The 23,064-nt window shown below is 48.3% G+C and overlaps 1 protein-coding gene across 1 annotated transcript; it reads left to right on the top strand.

Moving 5' to 3' along the window:
- Window positions 1–22,042: 22,042 nt before the first annotated feature.
- On the top strand, window positions 22,043–22,846 carry LOC125521551 (auxin-induced protein 15A). The gene has a single exon (XM_048686612.2). It carries the CDS (start codon window positions 22,308–22,310, stop codon window positions 22,602–22,604), a length of 297 nt encoding a protein of 98 aa, XP_048542569.1. The 5' UTR covers window positions 22,043–22,307; the 3' UTR covers window positions 22,605–22,846.
- Window positions 22,847–23,064: the final 218 nt, after the last annotated feature.

The following is a 23,064-nucleotide window of genomic DNA, read 5'->3' on the forward strand; positions in this document are numbered from 1 at the left end:
CATGCGTCCAAACCCTGGTGGACAAGAAGCTCAAACTTGTCAACGTAGTCCAGGTTATGCTCATCCGCTTGATCCTCCTGTGTCAACAACGGGCTTTCAACCTGTGGGAGTTCGACCCAGCGCGGCACCAAACTCTGAGCAGGCTCTTCGACACGACATACGAAGATGCCTGGAAGGTGCTTTTCAAGGGCGCCGAGGCTCCCACATCCGCTACCGAGGATCGCGGATTCAGTGCGCAGCGTCATGCTCTTGTGGTAAGCTGTTTTTTCCTTTTACAGGGTATCAATTTTTCATAGTTTGACTCCATGCGGGATCTAAGCTCCCTTACCTTTGACAGGATTGGCAGGTGACGTCCGGACAGATCAACTGTCCGGCTCGTCTGCCCGAAGGCCCAGCGGACGCTCGCTTGGCGAAGCTGCTGGTTCCGGCACCCTATGTGGTGCCGAAGAAGAAGGCCGTGAAAAAGGCCACGGGGACTCGAAAGAGTGCCCGGCGCCAGGAGGTGTCGGATCCATCATCCGACGGTTCCGAGGCGCATTCCTCCCGTGAAGACGAGGAGGAAGAAGAAGAGACCTCTCCCCCTCCAGCGGGAGGAGAGAAGAAAAGGAAGGCCGCCCTCTCTGGGGAGGCCAGAGGGTCCAAGAAGGGGAAAACCCTTCCTCCGGACTACTCCACCAACGCCAACGATGGTGGAGAGGAGTGGCTGCCCAGGGCCAAGCCCCTGGCAAAATCGTAAGTATCCGGATGCCAGAGTAATTCATAGTATTCGTTTATTGCACAGCTTTCCCTTATGTCGAATATGTTTATGCAGCCCACCCAAAGACCGGCTCGACGCATCGTCGAGCGGCTCACTGGACTCGTGGATGTGAACTCGCTTCCGACGGCTTCCTCCCCCCGCCCTACGGACGACACCGAAGTGTTGTCCCAACAGGTTCCAAGCCGGGAGGAGGTGGTCCTGGAAGCGCCGCAAGGCGACCTCCCGGACTCCAGGAGTAAAGGGGATGAAACCCCCTAGGGCTCCAAGTCCGGCTCTAGGCCGGACACCGCTCCGGAACCTTCAAAGGTTCCAGAGTCCGGCGGGGGACCTCCTTCCAAGAGGAGGAAGCCCACCGTGCCGGTGACCCCCGTCCAACCGGAGGCGCCGGACAATCTGTTGGAGGCGCTCCAAGGCGCCTCCATCGACGAGGAGCACCGCACCATTATGAGTGCGGTGGTCCAGAAGGTTCAGTCCGCCAAGAGCGGACTGACTGAAGCTTGTACTAGCCTTTTAACAGGCTTTGAGGTAAGTAAAGAATGTGTAAATAATATTACCGCATAGATAGTAGCCCCTGATGCTCTGTTTGGCGTTTGGGAAGAAAAGCCGAATAGAGGATCAAATAAAATTCGCATGAGTCTAACAAAAAGGAGTCAATATGCGTATGCAGGCTTCTCTGCTTGCGTCCGCAGCACTGACTGCGGAAGTGGACACGCTAAAGCAGAACCTCGAGCGGTCCGAGCAAGAGCTCGGGCGTGCCAAGAAGCAGCTCGAGGACAATGAAGGTAAGAAATACCTTGTTTTAGATATATATAAAAAGGTGCAATTGCAAAAAATGACAGGATTATCATGGCTATTGTAGGGGCCACGTCTGAGGTGGCGACCCTTAAGCAAGTGCTGGTCGAGGCCGAGAAGAGGGCGGCCACGGAGCGCACCGAGCGGGAGAATATGAGGCCGAGGTTGGCAAGGTACGGCAAGAGCTCCAGGCTCTCATGGAAAAACATGAGAGTTTGGAGCTTGAATCAAAGACGCGAGCATCCGAGCTCGCGGTGGCTATTGAAAATGCCAAGTCTGCCAAGGCCGAATCCCAGAAGACCCTCCAGGAGTTGGATGAGGTGAAGAAGATAGCGGCGGGTAAGGCATTCTTTATGCAAAGCAAACACATAAACGTGAGTTACTTGTTACTTACCCGAATCCGGAGCTCTCCAGGAGCGTTCGCAGATCTTCCCCGTAGCGTGTCCGATGCTGCCACATTCTATCGAGCCGAGGAGGGCAGCTCGACAGAGAAGGTGTTCTGGTCTTAGTATGCTGAGGCCGGACACCCCGTGCCCTTGAGCGACCAGCTGAAGCAACTGGTCGAGCTCCACAAGGCGGCCGAACAGGCCATGAAGGGCCTCATAGTTCGGCTGTGGCCTGGAGGGGCTCTGCCTGGGAGCTATTTCGGGCTGGTGCGGCGGCTGGTGGAGGCCTGTCCAAGGCTCGAAGTCATCAAGCGCTCCGTCTGCATTGAAGGTGCCCGTAGGGCCCTTGCCCGTGCTAAGGTGCACTGGGGCAAGCTGGATGCTGAGAAGCTTGTGAAGGACGGGCCACCGCCGGGGAAAGAGCATCGCAAGCCCGAGAATTATTAGAAGGATGTTCTGAAGGGTGCCTGCCTTGTGGCAGATGAATGTTCTAGGGATGTAATTTTTGAGTGAAACTTGCTCGTTTTGTCCTGTGCGCTGAAAACTTGTTCATATGCGCTAAACAATGCTGTTGGAATTTAAAATATTACCTTCTGTGCGGCTGTTTATCAATTCTGAGAGAAGGCAAGTCGTCGGCTTCTGCCCCCGTGCCGCTAGTGCTGGGGTGTTCGGGGATAAACCTGAGCGCTCTTTTTCCCATGTTTGGGTCCTTCGAGGGAGGCGCTCAGCCCAACGAACAAGGCAATCGGACTATAATGCGTGAACACTCTCACTTAGCCATAGAATTCTATAATTTTAAATTTCGGCGAAGCCCCTGGTATTCGGAAGACCGAGTTCGGGGAGCTATCCACGCCTTGGCCGGACAGAGCCGGCTCCTCGATCTAAGCGGCATAAGTTGTTACGGACTCGAAAAACCTCTCGAACAGTGACCAGCTCTCGCTTCATCATGACAGTCATTTTTAGCTTTCTCCACTGAGGTGCTCGACCCAGCTCAACTGGGACACAATCGCAGTGGTTCTCCTAGTGCTACCTTAGCCGATATAGCGGAACGTAAGGCACCAAAACATACGAGCCGGGCAAACCCAACTATTGACCCAAGACATGATTCGGAGCCGATGCATATAATGCTATAAGTTCGGGGTGCCGCACTTGTTAAAGTGTTCGGACTTCTCACACCATATTGAGGGGTACTAAAGCCCCTGGCGTATTTAGGCCGTACCAAAGTGTACGGGTGCAATATGTCGTTAAGGAACATATATATATATAATAATAAAAGGTAATGCAAAAATAGACAAAAGCTATGCACTGTTTATTAAAGAGGGTTGCGATCAAAGCAGAACGATACAAATAATGCGATAAGCAAAAGGTTGGACTATGTAACATGTCCGGTCCAGGGGCAAGCTGCGGAATAGTATGCGAAGCAGGTATACTGCTCGTGATAGAGACCACCTGGGAGTTCCATAATGCGGCGTGGCTTGTTTGCTTCCCTGGTTCTTGCATCGTTTGTGTGGCAATTGAACTGCCGAACAGGCCTTCCGAAGAGTGGAGACCTGAAAGTAAGAGAAAATTAAAAAAATCGGCAGCCCCTGGTGCGGTTTAAGCCGTGTTTTGGGCGTGCCGTGATGGTGCCCCTCCCCCCTGTACCCATGGTATTTCTAGAGCGTAGTTATGTACGCGAAGTACTGGTATCGCATTTTTGCGAGGGTTGGGGTTGGGGCCGCATTGCTACGCTTGCTCGGGTCGTGCCAGGTGGTCTTGTTGTAGGTTACTCCGGGCGCGCTTGACGTTGTCCGGTCATTTAATGGCCGTACTGGAGAACTGCCTGGAGAGGCTGCTTTGTACCTCCGTTGCAAGGGCCGCCGTGTGCTCCTCCGTTCGGAGGGAGCGTTCGGTGTTTCCATTGACTGTAATTACTCCTCGAGGGCCTGGCATCTTGAGCTTAAGGTATGTGTAGTGCGGTACCGCATTGAACTTTGCGAATGCGGTTCGCCCGAGCAGTGCGTGATAGCCACTGCGGAATGGGACTATGTCAAAGATTAACTCCTCGCTTCGGAAATTATCCGGAGATTCGAAGACCACTTCAAGTGTGACTGAGCATGTACAGTTGGCCTCTGCACCTGGTATTACGCCTTTAAAGGTCGTTTTGGTGGGCTTAATCCTCGAGGGATCTATGCCCATTTTCCGCACTGTATCCTGGTAAAGCAGGTTCAGGCTACTGCCGCCGTCCATAAGGACTCTAGTGAGATGAAATCCGTCAATAATTAGGTCTAGAACCAATGCGGCGAATCCACCATGACGGGTGCTAGTGGGGTGGTCCCTTCGATCAAAGGTGATCGGGCAGGAGGACCATGGGTTGAACTTTGGGGCGACTGGATCTATCGCGTATATGTCCCTTAACGCGCGCTTCCGCTCCCTCTTGGGGATGTGGGTTGCGTATATCATGTTCACCATCCGCACTTGTGGGGGAAAACCCTTCTGTCCACTGTTGTTCGGCCGCCGGGGCTCCTCGTCGTCATCGCTATGCAGCCCATTGTCTTCATTTTCGGCGTTTAACTTGCCTGCCTGCTTGAACACCCAACAATCCCTGTTGGTGTGATTGGCCGGCTTTTCGGGGGTGCCATGTATCTGGCACAAGCGGTCGAGTATTCGGTCCAAACTGGACGGGCCCCTAGGATTCCTTTTGAATGGCTTTTTCCGCTGACCGGATTTAGAGCCTCTGAATCCGGCATTAACTGCCGTATCCTCAGCATTGTCGCCGTTAATGCGGCGCTTCTGCTTGTTGTGACGCGACCTGCCACTACTGTCCCTGGTATCCGAATTACCAGGGTTCTTGGTCATATTGTTGCTACGAGCAAGCCAGCTGTCTTCTCCCGCGCAAAAGCGGGTCATGAGTGTCGTGAGTGCTGCCATAGACTTTGGCTTTTCCTGTCCAAGGTGCCGGGCAAGCCACTCGTCACAGATATTGTGCTTGAAGGCTGCTAGGGCCTCAGCGTCCGGACAGTCGACTATTTGATTTTTCTTTGTTAGGAACCGTGTCCAGAATTGCCTGGCCGATTCCTCTGGCTACTGAATTACGTGACTTAGGTCATCGGCGTCTGGGGGTCGCACATAAGTGCCCTGGAAATTGTCGAGGAATGCGGCTTCCAGGTGCTCCCAACAACTAATTGATCCTGTTGGCAAGCTGTTAAGCCAATGCCGAGCTGGTCCTTTAAGCTTGAGTGGGAGGTATTTGATGGCGTGGAAATCATCGCCGCGGGCCATGTGGATATGAAGGAGATAATCCTCGATCCATACCGCAGGATCTGTTGTGCCATCATATGATTCGATATTTACGGGTTTGAAACCCTCGGGGATTTGATGATCCATTATTTCGTCTGTGAAGCATAGTGGGTGTGCGGCCCCTCTGTACTAGGCTATATCACGACGTAGCTCCAATGAGCTTTGTCTACTGTGTTCGGCCCTGCCGAATTTGCGACCGGCGTGACAGTTACCGTATCGAGCCGTGGGGTGCCCGCGCGATCCGTAGATCGATCTTGTTTGCCTTGCCTTGTCCTCCAACATATCTCATAAGTCAGGCGCATATTCCCGTGCCTTGGTACGGGGTGCGGCTTGAGTGGAGGGCCGAGAGGCCTCTCTGTCGCGGCCACGAGGTGGCTGGTCGGCCGCATCAAGTGCTTCCGCCTCTAATCGGGGTAGCAACCTGCGCTTTGGGTAGCTCTTGGAGGGGCGTTCGAGTTTATGCTCTTCGGCCGCAAGGACTTCAGTCCATCTGTCGACTAGCAAATCTTGATCAGCTCTGAGTTGTTGCTGTTTTTTCTTGAGGCTTCTTGCCGTGGCCATAAGCCTGCGTTGAAAACGCTCTTGCTCGACGGGATCCTCTGGCACGATGAATTCGTCGTCGTCGAGGCTTGCCTCGTCTTCGGAGGGAGGCATATAATTATCGTCCTCGACCTCTCTATCTGCCGCTCTCTCATGAGGACTGGTTTCTCCATCCTCCTGTGCTAATTCTTGTTGGAGGGGGTTTTCTTCGGCACTTTCCGGAGTATTATTATCTCCCGTGCTGGAATCACCGTATTTGTTTTGGCGGGATTTTGAGCGGCGCCGCTGACGCTGGCGCTTAGGCTATTTCTTGGAGGGGTCATCCTCCGCTGTTCCATCGCCATCTTCTTCTTTTGGGATGTCCACCATGTATATGTCATATGACGAGGTGGCTTTCCAGGGCCTGATAGGCGCTAGTTCTTCTTCGTCTCCTTCATCGGCGTCCATACCGTCGATGTCTTCGGAGTCGAGCATGTCGGTTAAGTCGTTGACAGTGGCTACAAAGTGGGTGGTGGGTGGGCTTTGAATTTCTTCATCGTCCGAATCCCAACCTTGCTGACCGTAGTCCGGCCAGGTGTAACATCCCAAATTTTCAATTTGGAATGTTATACATTAGATCATCATGCATACCTAATTTTGTTGCATTTTGGTCGATCCTAGAAATTTCACGCAACTCAAGGACCTTCGGAGAGAGTTGGAGATTTCATTATTTTCATATTTGAGAGTTTTCTCGAATTTGAAAAGAGGATCATTTGATTTATTTATTTCATCTTCAATTATTTTTCCGATATCAAAATATGAGAGAGGGAATAATATGACTTTCCCAAAATATAGGAAAAATGAAGATTTAATAAATAGATCGAATTTCGTTTTCCGGTGTTTGTTTGTTTTTCTTTGGATAGGGAAAAATGTGCGTTTTCGAAAATTTCATTTTAGGTCCGTAGAAAAGTTCATTTTGTTCGACTCATTTTTAGGAGTCGGGGAAAATTTACTTTAGGGTTTTTGGAGCCCGTTTAGTTTTTCTTTTTCTTGTTTTTCTGCGCGCGGAACCAGTTAAAAAAAACAAAGGAACTCCCGCCAGGCCAGCCGGGCCAAAGGCCCAGCCAGCCGGCCGCCTCCCCAGCCCCCTGCGCGCGTGCGTGCGCCAGGCGCCAGGCCGCCGCCTCGCCTCTAGCCGAGTCCTAAAAGGACTCTAGGCTAGCCCTCTTTCCTTTGTTTCGTTTTCCTTTTTCCTACTCTATTTCTTGTCCCCTACCCCAAGTAAACCCCTCCCTCCCCAATATAAATACCCCCATAGACCCCCCCTCTCCTCACACCAAAAACCCAAACCCCCTCTCCTCCCCAAGCCGCGCCCCACCCCGCGCCCCTCACCCGCCGCCGCCGCCCTAGCACGCCGCCATCGCCACCATTCGCCCCGCCTCGCCGGAGGTAGCCCTGCGCCTCTCTTTTTCTTCCCCGCGGTTCGGTTCTTTTAAAAGAAACCGTTCCGGTTTTCTTTTCCATTTTTTCTCTCCGATTCTTCGTTTCGGTTTCTTTTCCAAAACCCTAGATCGGTTTCCGTTTTCTTTTTCGGTTTCTTTTCCGAAAACCCTAGATCGGTTTTCGTTCTTCTTTCGGACCGTTCATCTCAACGAACGTGATCACCGATTATTCCCGGTTAACGACGCCCGTTCGTTTAACCGTTCGTCTCTTTCTTTTCGTCGGATTTATCCCGCGATCGTGATCTCAGATCCGATCTTCGTTCTAGTTTATCTTCTCGCCCGTTTATCGGAATCAGGTGATTGAAGCGCCTGGAGTTTCGTCTCGAAACCGCCGTTCCGTCTAATCAACTTGAACAAGTTTTTGCCCCGGTAAAATTTGCCCTAGTCCCACTTGCTAGAACCGAGTTGTTTTCTTCCGCCGTTTGTTTTCCGTTTCTTGGTTCGGTTCGTTCTTTCTTTGCAACCGGAGTTCTTAAGTTGAACTATCTGGTTCCTTCTCTTGTTCGAGTTTTACCTGTGCATTAGATGAGTACTTATTGTGTGGTTACTATTGCTTGATTACGATAGATTGACCGGAGTGTGACGAGTAGAGCTATCAAGATTTTTGAGTGTGAATCATCTTCATCAACATTGCAGGCAAGTTCACACTTTGATCATATCCCCTTTCATACCCAGTTTTTATGCATTAGTTTCATCCTCAAACATTGCATGATTAGGATTTAATTAACATGTGGGTTGGGAAGTAGATGAGGTAGTACCTATTACCTGGTTATTATGAAACCTTTGGGAGTTACTTCTACGTTTGTTATTTATGCCATGCTATGCTAGTAGACGTGGATTGGGTGAGTGATATCCATGACAGATGTGAGATTGATACTTTAATGGTTTATCTAAGGTGGCAACTTAAACACACATCTGGGTGGATTGAGGCACCTGATGTCTATCAGGACTTGCCTGTTTTTTTTCGGACCGCCACCCAGGCTCAAAGGGATCATAAGATCTTTCATGCTAGAAACTTCCGTGTGCAGCCACATGCTACTATGGGCTCTGGCATAGTTGACTAAGTTGTGCGAACTCTTACGGGGTGGACTAGCAGATGTAGGGGTTGTAGGTGGTACGGTCTACCCCGCATGTAAGGTGCTAGTGCTTCTGAAAGACTATGTCTCGATCATCCGTCTTCTCAAACACCATGTAGTGCGAGAAAACAAACGGAGGCGATCGAGTCATGTGGGGAAAAGTGCGCAAACCTCTGCAGAGTGTACAAACTAATCATGATTAGCCGTGTCCCCGTTATGGACAACTTGAGTATCTAGTACTTGAATATCATGTGAATCTCAACATGTTACTTCTAATTAATGTTGTTGGGTTTTAATTATTTTTAATTGGGATTGAGAATGCTGTCAACCATTCTCAATGTTCAACAACCACCATGATAGTTAATTAAAATGTATTCCTTTGCAGTAGGGAAAATTTGGCTTTACGCAAAAACCTTATAACCATAGAGCTTTTCCACCAGCCAAATATGCATGTAGTGATAGCCATTGTTCATCATTCTCTATGGTGTGAATTTTCCAGTACATTCAATGTACTGACCCGTTTCGGGCTGCAACGTCTCATGTTGCAGGTTTCTTACGTCGAGTAAGTGATACATTAGGGTTACGATTTCTACACTCAACTTTGCCGTTGGTGTTGATGGGAATCCACAACCTTGTTGCTTCCGCTATTTGGATTGAGGTAATAGTTTTTACGTTATTTATACATGTGATTTACCTCTGTTATAAATCCTCGAGTACTGTGTGTGTCAGCATACCGATCCAGGGATGACACGTAAGCACAGAGACTTGACCCATTCGGGTCGGGTCGCTACACCAGGGCTCTCATGATAAAGAGAGAGACTTCAGTGTCTTCAGAATATCGCCGAAAGGCGAGTGCTGAAAGATGTCCGCGGTAGTAAACTCCATGATCGGCGCCCAATCAGATTCGATCAGCAGGGGTGCGGAGGGTTTGGAGTCCGGAGAGGAGTCCGGCTCCTTGGAGTCATGAGTCTCGCAGAGTGCGGGGCTGGTGTTCGGCTCGATCGCCGTTGGGATCACAGCCCCCGAGGCGGCGTCCAACCACCCATCCTCGATCGGCGCAGTTGGCTCCGAATTAAGGGTCGAAGCCGATGCGGGTGCGGCCTCCAGGGCACTGTTCGACAGCAGAGCTAGATCATTCCCGTCGTGACAGTGCGGCGCGCTCGGTAGTGGCTCGAATCCGTCGAAGATCAAGTCCCTGCGGATGTCAGCCGTGTAGTTTAAACTTCCAAATCTGACCTGACGGCCAGGGGCATAGCTTTCGATCTACTCCAGATGGCCAAGTGAATTGGCCCACAGTGCGAAGCCGCCGAAGACGAAGATCTGTCCGGGGAGGAAGGTCTCACCCTAGACTGCATCGCTATTGATGATAGTAGGAGCCATCAAGCCTGACGGCGACGACACAGAGGAACTCTCAATGAAAGCACCAATGTCGGTGTCAAAACCGGCGGATCTCAGGTAGGGGGTCCCGAACTGTGCGTCTAGGCCGGATGGTAACAGGAGGCAAGGGACATGAAGTTTTACCAGGTTCGGGCCCTCTCGATGGAGGTAAAACCCTACGTCTTACTTGATTAATATTGATGATATGGGTAGTACAAGAGTAGACCTACCACGAGATCAAAGAGGCTAAACCCTAGAAGCTAGCCTATGGTATGATTGTTGTTGTGTATGTTGTCCTACGGACTAAAACCCTCCGGTTTATATAGACACCGGAGAGGGTTAGGGTTACACAAAGTCGGTTATAATGGTAGGAGATCTGCATATCTGTATCGCCAAGCTTGCCTTCCACGCCAAGGAAAGTCCCTTCCGGACACAGGACGAAGTCTTCAATCTTGTATCTTCATAGTCCAGGAGTCCGGCTGAAGGTATAGTCTGGCCATCCGGACACCCCCTAATCCAGGACTCCCTCACTCGGGATCTCTTCGTTCACTTGTATCTAAATCCTAGCAAGCATCTTCGTTCATTTGCTAATTCTTCCCGGTGTTTCTTTATCTTTTCTTCGTTCATTTTCAATTCTTACGGTGGTTCTTTCAAGATTCTTCTTCTTTCGTTTATCATATCAATGCATTCCTGCTTTTCGGAATGGTTCATCATATCACATTCTCGGTTCCACTTGATTCATCTTTTCTTTTCCCGAAGTTCCAAGCTCTCTCAATTTTCTCGTCATGAAGATCCATCTAATCATTGCAAGTCTTCACCTTGTGTTTTCAACTTCTCTTCCCTTTCATTTGATCATTCTTTTATTACCGAAGTTCTTCATGGAGGTTCTACATGATGGTTCATCAAGGACTTAATCCATTCTCGAAATGTTCATCAAGATTCTTTTCAGAGGAGCTCAAGTGTTCTTCATCTTGCAATCTGAAGTGCAATTGTTCTCCCTTATCTTTTGCAGTGGTATTATGTCATTCTTGACAATTTCTGTGTGTTTCATGATTCACATGTTGTCAAGAATGAGATATTTTAAATCCACCAATCTCTTCGTTGGAGTTATCTTGTGTCATGTTTCACCTAAAGCCTTCCCTAAGGATTGTTGCTATTTATGGTGCTCATAAATGACCCAAGTTCTCCTTTCATCCTCCCGGTGAAATAAGTTTCTCGTCTCCTTGTTCATATCAATCCAATCTATTGTTGTTCGTTAGTGGCAGAATTTCACCTCAAGATTTCGAGATGTTTTCCATAAGCCCACAACAAGCTTACTCTTTTTGTTGTTGGTTTTCCAACAACTCTGTTCGACCCTTCTCCTAAAGATGCTTTTTCAAGCTCATTTGAGGTAGAAGATGTTGTTTTCTCCTCCGTTCTTTTGATTCCATTCTTACATTTGTCCCAGAGACAGTGTGTTGTTGATTTCATCAAGTATCCTCTCATCTTGTCAAGATCATATTCTATGCCTTCCTTTTCCAACCGGAGTGTTATCGTAAGTGATCTTTATTGCTCCTTGTACATTTCGTTGCTACCGGAGTGCTTGCATGTACTTCTTGTACATTGTAACACTTTTCTTAAGTCTTTCAATCTACAAGGTTCCCGTAATGTTCTTTGTTCCTCTTTTCTAACGGAGTGTTTTCAACTTCGATCATCTTCGTTGTTTTCTTTTCTCAAAATGGTCTAACCTCTCAAGGTTCATGGTTTCACTCATTTGTCGAAGAAGCAACTTAGTTTTACCTCTCATCTTCCTCGTCCTTTTCCCTCCGGTGCCATGCTAGATCTCGGGACGAGATCCTTTCGTAGTGGTGGAGTGTTGTGACGCCCCGAGACCGTTGCGCCAGGTGTCTTCAAGTTATTCGCTGACGTTGCCATGTCATTTGCTTGCGTGTTGCATTTCGTCATGTCACCTCTTGCATCGCATCATGTCATCATGCCATCATATCATTAATCTTATAAATTTTATAAATAAATTGTATGGATCTTTGATCCATTTAAATCAAGGGAGATGCACATGGTGATTTTCTGTTTATAACATATATCCTCCCAATATTATTAGGGAGCTATAATAAATATTCCATCCTTATGGAATCAACCATAACACATGTGCAAAGTATTTTTCATGTCTATTCCTCTTCGAGTTTGACCTTCAAACCTTGCCAATATTTTTCTCATCTCTTTTATCGACGCTCTTCTAAAATCTCAGCCCATTTTGAGTCTTTTCGAATGGGCTTCAAAATTCAAACATGTCGATTTATATTCAACATGTGCGAATCTATTTTCTCCAAAAATCCCCTTGCCATTTTATTTAAATTCCTCACATTTTTGTGAGTCCATAAATATTACCCTCGTGCGCTAATTCTTTTCCCTAAAACCCTTTCCTTTTCCTTTCTCTCTAATCCTTTTCGGTTAAAGAAATTAATTAGGAAGAGGGAGAAGAGAGTCAAGCCCAACTGGGCCTCTCATCGGCCCAACCTTCCCCAGCCAAGTCGGCCAGTAGGCCCTCCCCCGCGGCCCACCTAGGCCAACCGGCCTCTTTTGCCCCTCCTTGGCCCGCACCCCTCTAATCCTAGGCCAACTCCCCTCCACTTGATCAGTCGATCTCTCCCTCTCCCCTTGCGCCGCCAGACCCAGCGCCCCATCTCCCTCCACTCGTTTTTCTCCCTCGTCTCCCACCTCACGCGCCAGAGAGGAGCTCGCGCGTCGCCATGCCCCTGCTCTCGGTCTTCCTCGCTGGCCTCTCCTCTCCTGCACCTCGTTCCCGGCGCCGAGCTCCACCAGGACCACGTCGGCCCTTCCTCCTTCCACACAGTACCACTGCTCCTCCCCTGCTCCCGGTCTCCTCACCGCAAGCCTGCTCCGCCGCCCTGCGCGCAAGCCCCGCACCGTGTCCACGCCAGGCTCTTCTTCCCCACGCTCTTCTCCTTCCCTTCCTGCTTCGTCTTCGTCGCCGTCGTCTCCAAGTTAGAACCCGGCGTCCAAGACCGCCCTCGCCGCCGACTCTTGCATCTGCTGCTTCGCCGCCAAGTCTCGCTCCTCTTGCCTCGGCCTCGAGCGCGAGGAACGAGCGCCTCCAGCCCTCCTCGGTCATCGGAGCATCCCTGACGCTGGTCCTCGTCCGCGGCACCCCGGAGCTGCGTGCCCATGCCTTCCTCCCCTCGCTAGAGCCAGCGTTGCATCGACCTTGTTAGCCCTCAGCCTCCTTCTCCTCGCCTTGCCGTGGACTGCTACCACACGCATGCACCTCCATTGTCTTGGCGTCCAGGCGTTGACCTCCAAGACCATTGTGGGTTCTATCAAGAATCTCCCTACCAGGGACACAAGTTCGTGTCCGTGGGTTTCGCCAAGGTCCAAGACCCGAACAGCTATGATGACTTGTACATCTACGGAACGTGTACTACTACCCGATGACCCGCCAAGTGTATGACATACAGTGTACGCCTACGTGGCTTCACCAGGTGCCCTTTGGTTACGCCAAGTTCAACTACATCGACTACGTACGGTGATGACCCCGAACATCTACGAAGAGCGTATGACTACAAACGTGTACCCCTACCGTCGACCCGCGATGACCCCGTGGATGTCAAGTTCCGTGTCGTGTACCCGAACATCTATGGAAACTTGTGCGACTAAGAACGTGAACGACTACTGTCGCCACGAGAACGACTACTTCCACTACCATCCCGATGATCGCCGAAGACCGATAGTACCACTACTTCCACTACGACCGTCCCGAGAACGCCTACTTACCCTACACCGCATCGAACTCGACCCGTTTCGAAAACGCACGCTTCGAAGGTATAACCCCGAGACGACCGCCGAGACGATCGCCCGTGGAGGCGTGGACCGAATGCATATGTTGTATGATATGCTCGCGTTTGCACCGTGTTCGTAGTGTCTCTCGCTTCCATGCCATCGACTCGTGGTAACCCGGTAACCGGAATCACCCCACCATCTTTTGCACGCTCCCGCCACACTACCTTTTGCACCGGTATCTCCATGAGCTACCAGAACCGGAATGTTGCCATGGCATCATTTCCGTTTCGTCGCCGTGGCACCCCTTTCTTTCTACCACGGAGACAAATGCTTCATAAAATGCTCTTATCAACATTTTCATAAATATTGCATAAAACTTGCACATGTCATTCGCATCATGATAACATTTAAATGTTTAAAATTGTTGTTGCACCAAATTGATAAATGCATATGGGGATTTACCGTAATTGTTGTTTGTTATTTTCCGGCCTCATTTAAACTTGCCTAAATGTTTAGTTTACTTATTCTCCACCTCTTGCCATGCTTATCAACATTTAATATTGTTGGGTACATGAACAAGATCGAACTAAATAATCTAACATGGTGTTCCGGCAATATGCAACCAGTTGCATATTGAGCTTCACTTAACTTGTAGTTTTGTTTGTGCACTTTTCCATGCAATGCATATTTAAACCGGACATGCATCATACTTGGTTGTGCATCATGCCATGATTATGTGATGGTTGTTTACCATATTGTTTGCTTCTTTCCGGTGTTGCTTCTTCGGGTTAGTTCCGATAATGTCGCATTTGTGAGGATTCGTTCGACTTCATCCGTTTGTCTTCTTCATGAACCCGTTCTTCTTCCTTGCGAGATCTCAGGCAAGATGACCATACCCTCGAAATCACTTCTATCTTTGCTTGCTAGTTGCTCGCTCTTTTACTTTGCCTATGCCGCGATACTTACCACTTGCTTTATCATGCCTCCCATATTGCCATGTCAAGCCTCTAACCCACCTTCCCTAGCAAACCGTTGTTTGGCTATGTTACCGCTTTGCTCAGCCCCTCTTATAGCGTTGCTAGTTGCAGGTGAAGATTGGAGTTTGTTCCTTGTTGGAACATGGATATTTGTTGGGATATCACAATATCTCTTATTTAATTAATGCATCTATATACTTGGTAAAGGGTGGAAGGCTCGGCCTTATGCCTGGTGTTTTGTTCCACTCTTGCCGCCCTAGTTTCCGTCATACCGGTGTTATGTTCCTTGATTTTGCGTTCCTTAGACGGTTGGGTTATAATGGGAACCCCTTGACAGTTCGCCTTGAATATAACTCCTCCAGCAAGGCCCAACATTGGTTTTACCATTTGCCACCTAGCCTTTTTCCCTTGGGTTCTGCAGACTCAAGGGTCATCTTTATTTAAACCCCCGGGCCAGTGCTCCTCTGAGTGTTGGTCCAACCTGTCAGCTGCCGGTGGCCACCAGGGGCAACTCTGGGCTGGCCTACCGGAACCTTGGACAATCCGGTGTGCCCTGAGAACGAGATATGTGAAGCTCCTCTCGGGATTTGTCGGCACATTCGGGTGGCTTTGCTGGTCTTGTTTTACCATTGTCGAAATGTCTTGTAACCGGGATTCCGAGTCTGATCGGGTCTTCCTGGAAGAAGGAATATCCTTCGTCGACCGTGAGAGCTTATGATGGGCTAAGTTGGGACACCCCTGCAGGGTTTTGAATTTTTGAAAACCGTGCCCGTGATTATGGGCAGATGGGAATTTGTTAATATCTGGTTGTAGAAAACTTGACACCTAACTTAATTAAAATGCATCAACCGCGTGTGTAGCCGTGATGGTCTCTTCTCGGCGGAGTCCGGGAAGTGAACGCGGTGTTGGAGTTATGCTTGAACGTAAGTAGTTTCAGGATCACTTCTTGATCACTTCTAGTTTGCGACCGTGCTTTGCTTCTCTTCTCGCTCTCATTTGCGTAAGTTAGCCGCCATATATGCTAGTGCTTGCTGCAGCTCCACCTCACTACCTTTTCCCTACCCATAAGCTTAAATAGTCTTGATCGTGAGGGTGTGAGATTGCTGAGTCCCCGTGGCTCACAGATTACTTCCAAAACCAGTTTGCAGGTGCCGATGATACTGTGCAGGTGACGCAACTGAGCTCAAGGAGGAGCTCGATGAAGACCTTGTTCGTTGTTTTGTTTCATTTCCAGTTGATCAGTAGTGGAGCCAAGTCGGGGCGATCGGGGATCTATGCATTTGGGGTTGTCTTTATTTTGGTTCCGTAGTCGGACCTTGATTGTATCTGGATGATGTAATGCTATATTCTTGTATTGTGTGAAGTGGCGATTGTAAGCCAACTCTGTACCTCTTTCTTATTCAGTACATGAGATGTGTAAAGATTACCCCTCTTGCGACATGCCTACAATGCGGTTATGCCTCTAAGTCGTGCTCCGACACGTGGGGGATATAGCCGCATCGTGGGTGTAACATTAAGCCTGCTTGGTTTGGTTAACTGTCTGATCTTCTATTAGGAGTATGTTATATTATGCAATGTGGTGCTCAGTTAACGTTTGGTTCATTTGTTGTGGTGTTTAGTTAACTATTTGGTTCAATTCTGCAATGCGATGTTTAATTGTTGTGGGTGCATTCTGTTATTGTATATCATGTGAGGAATAAATTGAATTTGATTGTAGTAAATACATGAGAAACAAATATAATTTTTATTTCCAAGTTGTTAAGCATGCTTGGTTTGGTTAACTGTCTGATCTTCTATTAGGAGTATGTTATATTGTGCAATGTGGTGCTCAGTTAATATTTGGTACATTTGTTGTGGTGTTTAGTTAACTGCTTGGTTCAATTCTGTAATGCGATGTCCAATTGTCGTGGGTAGAATTTTGTATTGTTGTGCATGTGAGAAATAAATCGAATTTGGTTGCACTTAATACATGAGAAACATATACAAGTGCTATATTTCCTACTTCTTAATCATGATTGGTTTGGATAAATGGGTTTTCCATGTGGCTTGAATTAATCTGATGAATCTCCATTGTGCTTATTTTTCATCAACATATTTTACTGATATCATGCGAACCCTTACTTAATCTGATTACTAACTACCTTATATGTTGCAGGGAAACAATGGGAAGCACTGAGGTTTACAATCGAGGTTAGAACATGCATGGTCCGTTGTCTAATAGCAATCATGTGCAATTGCAGGAACCATTCTAGTATTTAGGTTTTTAACAATTTGGTCTTGCACATGTAGGTCCTATTGTCAGAGGTTTTGACCCACTGTTCGACCCTTTTTGCATATGGGGAAATGAGTTGTCCATGAATATCAATCAAGTCAAGAAACTCAGAAAAATTGTTAGGATAAAGAAATTAGCGACAAAAAACAACAAGATCTTTGTCAGCATAATGAAGAAGACACCAGTTTACTACAAGATGGTACTAACTATTATACCTTGTCTTTTTTATTCCTTTGCCCCATTTTCAATATGGAGAAGATATTTATGCACATCCTTATTTTCAGGCCTTTCCAAAGCAATTCACTGATGATTACCTCTCAAACCACCTCTATGGTCAGGAGGCGATGCAAGTTTTCATACAACACCCAGAGTTCATTATTGAAGTGTTCCTGAAGAGGACGAAGGACGGACGGTCAATCATCCACAGGCACTGACCTAAAGTTGCAAAGACCTTCAACATGAATGAAGGCTCAATATTCGCCTTCCGCTTCAGCAGTTTTCCAGATGAGATGCATCTGTCTATGTACCATCTATGATGCTAATTTCGAAAGGTTCTATATGTTGCATGTGAAACTTGGCGCTGGTGCAGTTGTGTAATGGGGTAGCTGAGTGCTGAAGCTATATCATGTTGTACTCTAATGTATTTCAATTATAAAATCCTGCTTCCTTAATATGGAAATGACATATATTATGTGCTTAATATGAATGTCGATTAGATTAATAAATGGATTATTGATAATAGGGCAATTAGCCTGCTAATTGGGTTTTGCTATTGCAAACGGTTATTAAGAAAATATGTGGGCGATGACCTCAGGCAACGCACACAGTTTCTAGGAATAAACCGTGTTGGATCAATGAACAATCACACACGACCTTTTCTTGAAAACTGTTTGCGTTAGGCCACCTTGCGCAAACGTTTACCACATAAAAACGGTGTGTGATGGACAACTTTTGCCACCCAGTTTCTTCTACGCACCGTGTGTGATGCATTCAATAACGCAAACGATAAAATTGTTAATATCGTGTATGATGTACCTGCGAACGGAAACATTTTCCTTTGAGCGACTGCGTGGGATGTATATACGAATGGAAACGTTTAGCGGGGACTGACTGTGTGGGATGTACTTACGACTGGAAACGATTTCGCATGTATAATTGTAATTTTTAGCACTACTGTACGTATAACCGTATTTGGTCGCTCGTTGGTTGCACACGACCTCATTTTGTCGAGTGTGTGTGCCAAGAGGGCATATCCCCGACGGTTTCTGGGTCATGTGGAAAGGACCCCCTATCGCCCACACTCATTTGGTGACGGTTCCAAATGACGTCGCAGAAAGGGGTTAAAACTGTTTCTATAGCACCCTGCTGTATCAGTGGATGCAGAGGTGGAACTTCATTTTTCCGGGGCTCATAGCCGGCCGGACATGGGGAATGGCGCCAATGGTCATTTAGACTAGGTTTAAAGTTTGGTTTAGTTCATATATGTCCAAATGTAATCAATTTGCTCTCGTTTAGATGAAAAGCATATGATTTTATGTAAAAAAATATCCAATTATGAATAAATTTAGTTTGGTTTTGTCTAAATATGCATTGGCGCCAAGCCAAAAACTTCCCAGGTGAAAGCACAAGTGCTCTCTAGGTGATTTTGGTAATTAATGTTAACATATCTCTTGTTGGACTAATGCTTTTATCTAGTGTATTTCAGATAAGTTCAACAATGGCATGGAAAGGACAAGTGGATGTGGAACCCCTTCAAGGTGTCCACTTCTCATTCCAAATATGTCAAAACCCTAAACTCCAACTCAGCTCCACCGATTCATCCTACCTGGAGTCACCGAGTTCATATGATATAGCCACTGCCAGAAACCCTAACAGTTCGGTCACACCGAGACGTATCTCGGTCTCACCGAGATGACCTTGCCAACACTCTGTTGCCTGTTGCAATTATTTTGGTCTCACCGAAATAGCGATCGGTCTCACTGAGATGGCTTGACCAAATCTATGTTGCCCTATTGATTCACTTCGGTCTCACCAAGTTGATGCAATCGGCGTCACTGAGATGAAGTTTTCCCTAAGCCCTAGCACATCGGTCCCACTGAGTTGTTTCAGTCGGTCCCAAATTCCTAACGTTCACATTTTAAACTAAATCGGACTCACCGAGTTCCGAGTTGGGTCAAATGTGTGTAATGGTTGGATTTTGTGTGGAGACTATACATACCCCTCCACTCCCTTTTCCATTTGTGAGAGAGCCATCGGAACATGCCTACACTTTCAGCATACATTTTCTGAGAGAGAACAACCTACTCATGTGTTGAGATCAACATACACCAATCCTACCACAAGAATCTTGATTTCTAGCCTTTCCCAAGTTGCTTTCCACTCAAATCATCTTTCCACCATATCTAAATCTGTGTGAGAGAGTTGAGTGTTGGGGAGACTATCATTTGAAGCACAAGAGCAAGGAGCTCATCATCAACACAACATCTATTACCTTTTGGAGAGTGGTGTCTCCTAGATTGGTTAGGTGTCGCTTGGGAGCCTCCGACAAGTTGTGGAGTTGAACCAAGAATTTTGGAAGGGAAAGGAGATTGTCTACTTCGTGAAGATCTACCCGAGTGAGGCAAGTCCTTCATGGGCGATGGCCATGATGGGATAGACAATATTGCTTCTTCATGGACCTTTTGTGGGTGGAGCCCTCCGTGGACTCGTGCAACCATTTCCTTTCGTGGGTTGAAGTCTCCATCAACGTGGATTTATGATAGCACCACCTATCGGAACCACGCCAAAAATCTTCGTGTCTTCATTGACACTCCAATCTTATCCCTTTACTTTCTTGCAATTAACATGCTTTACTCTTTCAGTGCACATACTCTTCTTGCTTGAAATGTATTGTGAATGCTTACACTTGTGCTAAAACTCCATCTTAACTTGAACAATTTAAAATTGCCACTTTTCCTTGTTGAGGGTCTAATCACACCCCCCCCTCTAGACCCCTCTTCTCAATCCTTTCACCAGGCTCGACCATAGCCGCATCCACAACATCCTCTGCTCTCTTTCTCTTCACGGTACCACACCCACCATGTCCTCCTCAAGCTCCAAAGCATCTAGGACAACCTCTCGTCCTTTTAGCAATAGGAGATTACTGCCATTGCAGCCAGCCGGCAGGCCGGTAGGGAGACGAAGACCAGCGCCGCGGACACGCCAATGGAAGAGGCGGCTGAAGGCGAGCCGACGCCCCCGTCCTCACCGACTAATGTCGACATCACCATGGGCGGGGCCCGTACTCACTACGCTGAGATGGTGTTGGCAGAGCGGGAGGCCGCGTTCCGGCAGGTGCAGGTCGACCATGAGTACAACCTCCGCCTCCTCGACAAGCACCAGTGTGCGGAGGAGCAAATCGCCGTCGACACGGCCATCGCACCGGACGTTGACGTGCCCGAGCAGGAGGCGTTGCTCGAGTCCTACCGCTCCGCCCGTGACATGCGCCGCGACCACCCATTAGGCGGAGTTAGAAGCCGCCTTCAAGAAGATCAACGAGGCGGCGAATGAAGAGTGCGACAAGAGCGAGGATGAGGACGACGTCATCTGCTCTTCCTGGGTTGTGCCCCGCCACCACGACCACGAAGCCGGCACGTCTGCTGGCGCCGTCGACAACAAGGAAGAGTAGAGCATGAGACGTCGCTGACGCTCGGGTCCCAGGAAGGCTGCCACTCCTCCCCTTCGTTAAAGCCAAGCTTGGCAGATTCATCATCGTCGCACGATTAGCCGCAAGCAGGCTGCGGAGGCGGAGCTTCATTTTTCAGGGTTCATGACCGGCCGGACATGGAAAACGGGCGTCGGCGGTCATTTAGACTAGGTTTAGAGTTTGGTTTAGTTGAAATACGTCCAAATATAATGAATTTGCTCCGGTTTAAATGAAAAACATCCGTTTTATGTAAAAATTGTTGAATTATGAATGAACATTATCCGGTTTAGATGAAAAACATTCGTTTTTATGTAAAAATTGTCGAACTATGAATGAACATTATCCGGTTTATTTAAATATATGTATAAAATTTGTTAAATTTCTTTCAAAATGTAAAGGGACATGTGCGGCTAGTTTTGGATGGCCGGCTCCCGCATCATTGTCTGTGGACTGGTCTCCCCTGGATCGCGGACGAATGCGGTATTCGGTTTAGGGGTCGGCGTTGGAGATGCCCTAACCGCAAAAGGAAGAAATGCTGCATTTTCATCAAAAAGAAAAAACTCCTCTTTAATAGTGGAATCGATGGAGTACAATGCAGCTCTGTCTCTTTCGCCATTTATAAAAAAACAAAAAACAAAAAAAACTATGGGTCCTTCGGCCTCTTCTCTTCTGTTAAATCTGCTACCGTGGCAATGTTAGAAAATTTCAGCATCAACAATGTTCGTGCCTTCCACGCTGGCAGACAAATTTTGTTTAGTACTGATGACGCAAAGGAATACCGGGAGATACTAGTTTGATCTCGCCCTGTCGTAGCCCCCGGTTTTGTATGACGCTCGGCATCATTCCTGGAAAGAAGAATCAGGCCGGTATGGAGGCACGCACGCTGCTGGTCAAGAACTTTGGAGAATCCGTCGCATCGCTCCAAACGCTCATGCAAATGATGCACCCCCATGTGTTCCTTGGTCCATTTCCACATCCAGGCAATTTGCACACGGCCTTCAATTCTCTGGTGCAGATCGCCGGCGGATGGGTGGCCAATTCGCACACGCCCTTCGGTCTTGATCAATTCCGTCGACGGCCTTGCAATCATGCCGGCCGCAACTCAACCACTCTGCCATTCCCAAAACACAAAAATATAACGTCATGTCATTCGAATTTTACAAACAAACAAAAAAAACTGAAACACATTCGAATTTTACAGAAACTGGAAACCCAAAGGGCAACCGAACCCAAAACACAAAGAAGAGCATATATAAATCTAATTCTTTGTTGAAAATCCTCGACAGAGAAGAGCCACAGGTCTTCGCCTCAGATCACCGGCTCGTCACCGCCGCGTCGGGATCCGAAGTGCGTCAAGCGTGCGGTGTCGCTGAGACGAGCGGCAGCCATGGCCCATGGCCGGAGCTGCATGCCTCTCCAAGCCTCGACCTGCTTCACCAACCTCACCTCACCGTGCGTACGAGGCACGTACAATGCACTTGTACTGCCGCCTCTCGACACACTGGCCCGCCCATTCACGTCTCTGCAGCCAGCTATAGCACGGGGATTGATTTGATAAAATATCAATGCATGCAATGCAGATACACACACATAGATATCTAGGGACAGTGCACTCCCCATGTGCCATGTCCAGCTTAGCAACAAAGAAACCACCACACAACTTGTTGCAGCGCACGCCATGCTGCACGCTCAGCTCAGATCAGCCCGCCTCTTGATGATTACCTCCGGTAGAGCAGAGCAGAGTATCTCCACCCCGATGCCGGAGCTATAAATACGGGGCTAGCCTCAGTTCCCACCACTCTTCACCATCACTCCAGTCTTCTCGTGCAACCGAAACAACATACAAGCAGCTCAGTCTTGTTTGCTGGAAGCTCAGTGGGAAGGGGATCAATGGCGGGGAAGCTCTACCAGCTCATGGCCAGGCTGCACCTGGCCAAGGGACGGGCGTCGGCGGACGTGCCCAAGGGCCACTTCGCGGTCTACGTCGGCGAGCAGCGGAAGCGGTTCGTCATCCCGACGGCGTACCTGAGGCACCCGTCCTTCCTCGTGCTGCTCAAGCGGGTGGAGGACGAGTTCGGCTTCGACCACCGCGCCGGCGGCGGCCTCACCATCCCCTGCTCAGAGGGCGACTTCGCCGACATCGTCGGCGGCTGCTCATCCTCCTCCCCACCAGTGGACTACCACTAGATATATAGCAGCTCATCCGACCACACCGGCGCCGGCGCATGCATCGGCCGGTCCAGACATCGTTATGATCACCGCTGCTTAGATTACTACATTAGGACGGATACATTTTGTTATTAGCTGAGGATTAATTCTTCTTGGAACTTGGCATTAGTACTCATCAATGTACTGTTGCATTTGCTTGAACCCTGTAATCACTCGTCACATTAAGGGATATGAGAAAGTCTGCTGCTCTCATCTCATCACATTGCAATTTTCTCCAGATCGATGTTCGATGTTGGTTGCTTACAGTTTCTACCATAGGAACCAAAGGTTTTTCTGTTAGGACTCTACAGTCTAGAGACGACGATACCGTACGATACAAATACTGGCTAAGGCCTGCTTTGGTTTATAGGGTAGAAAAATAGTAGAAATAGGAAAGTCATAGGAAATGAGATGACATGTATCTCAAATCCTATGAGTA

Source organism: Triticum urartu, chromosome 7A, assembly GCF_056163025.1.
Source record: "Triticum urartu cultivar PI428250 chromosome 7A, HENAU_Tu73, whole genome shotgun sequence".
NCBI lineage: Eukaryota > Viridiplantae > Streptophyta > Magnoliopsida > Poales > Poaceae > Triticum > Triticum urartu.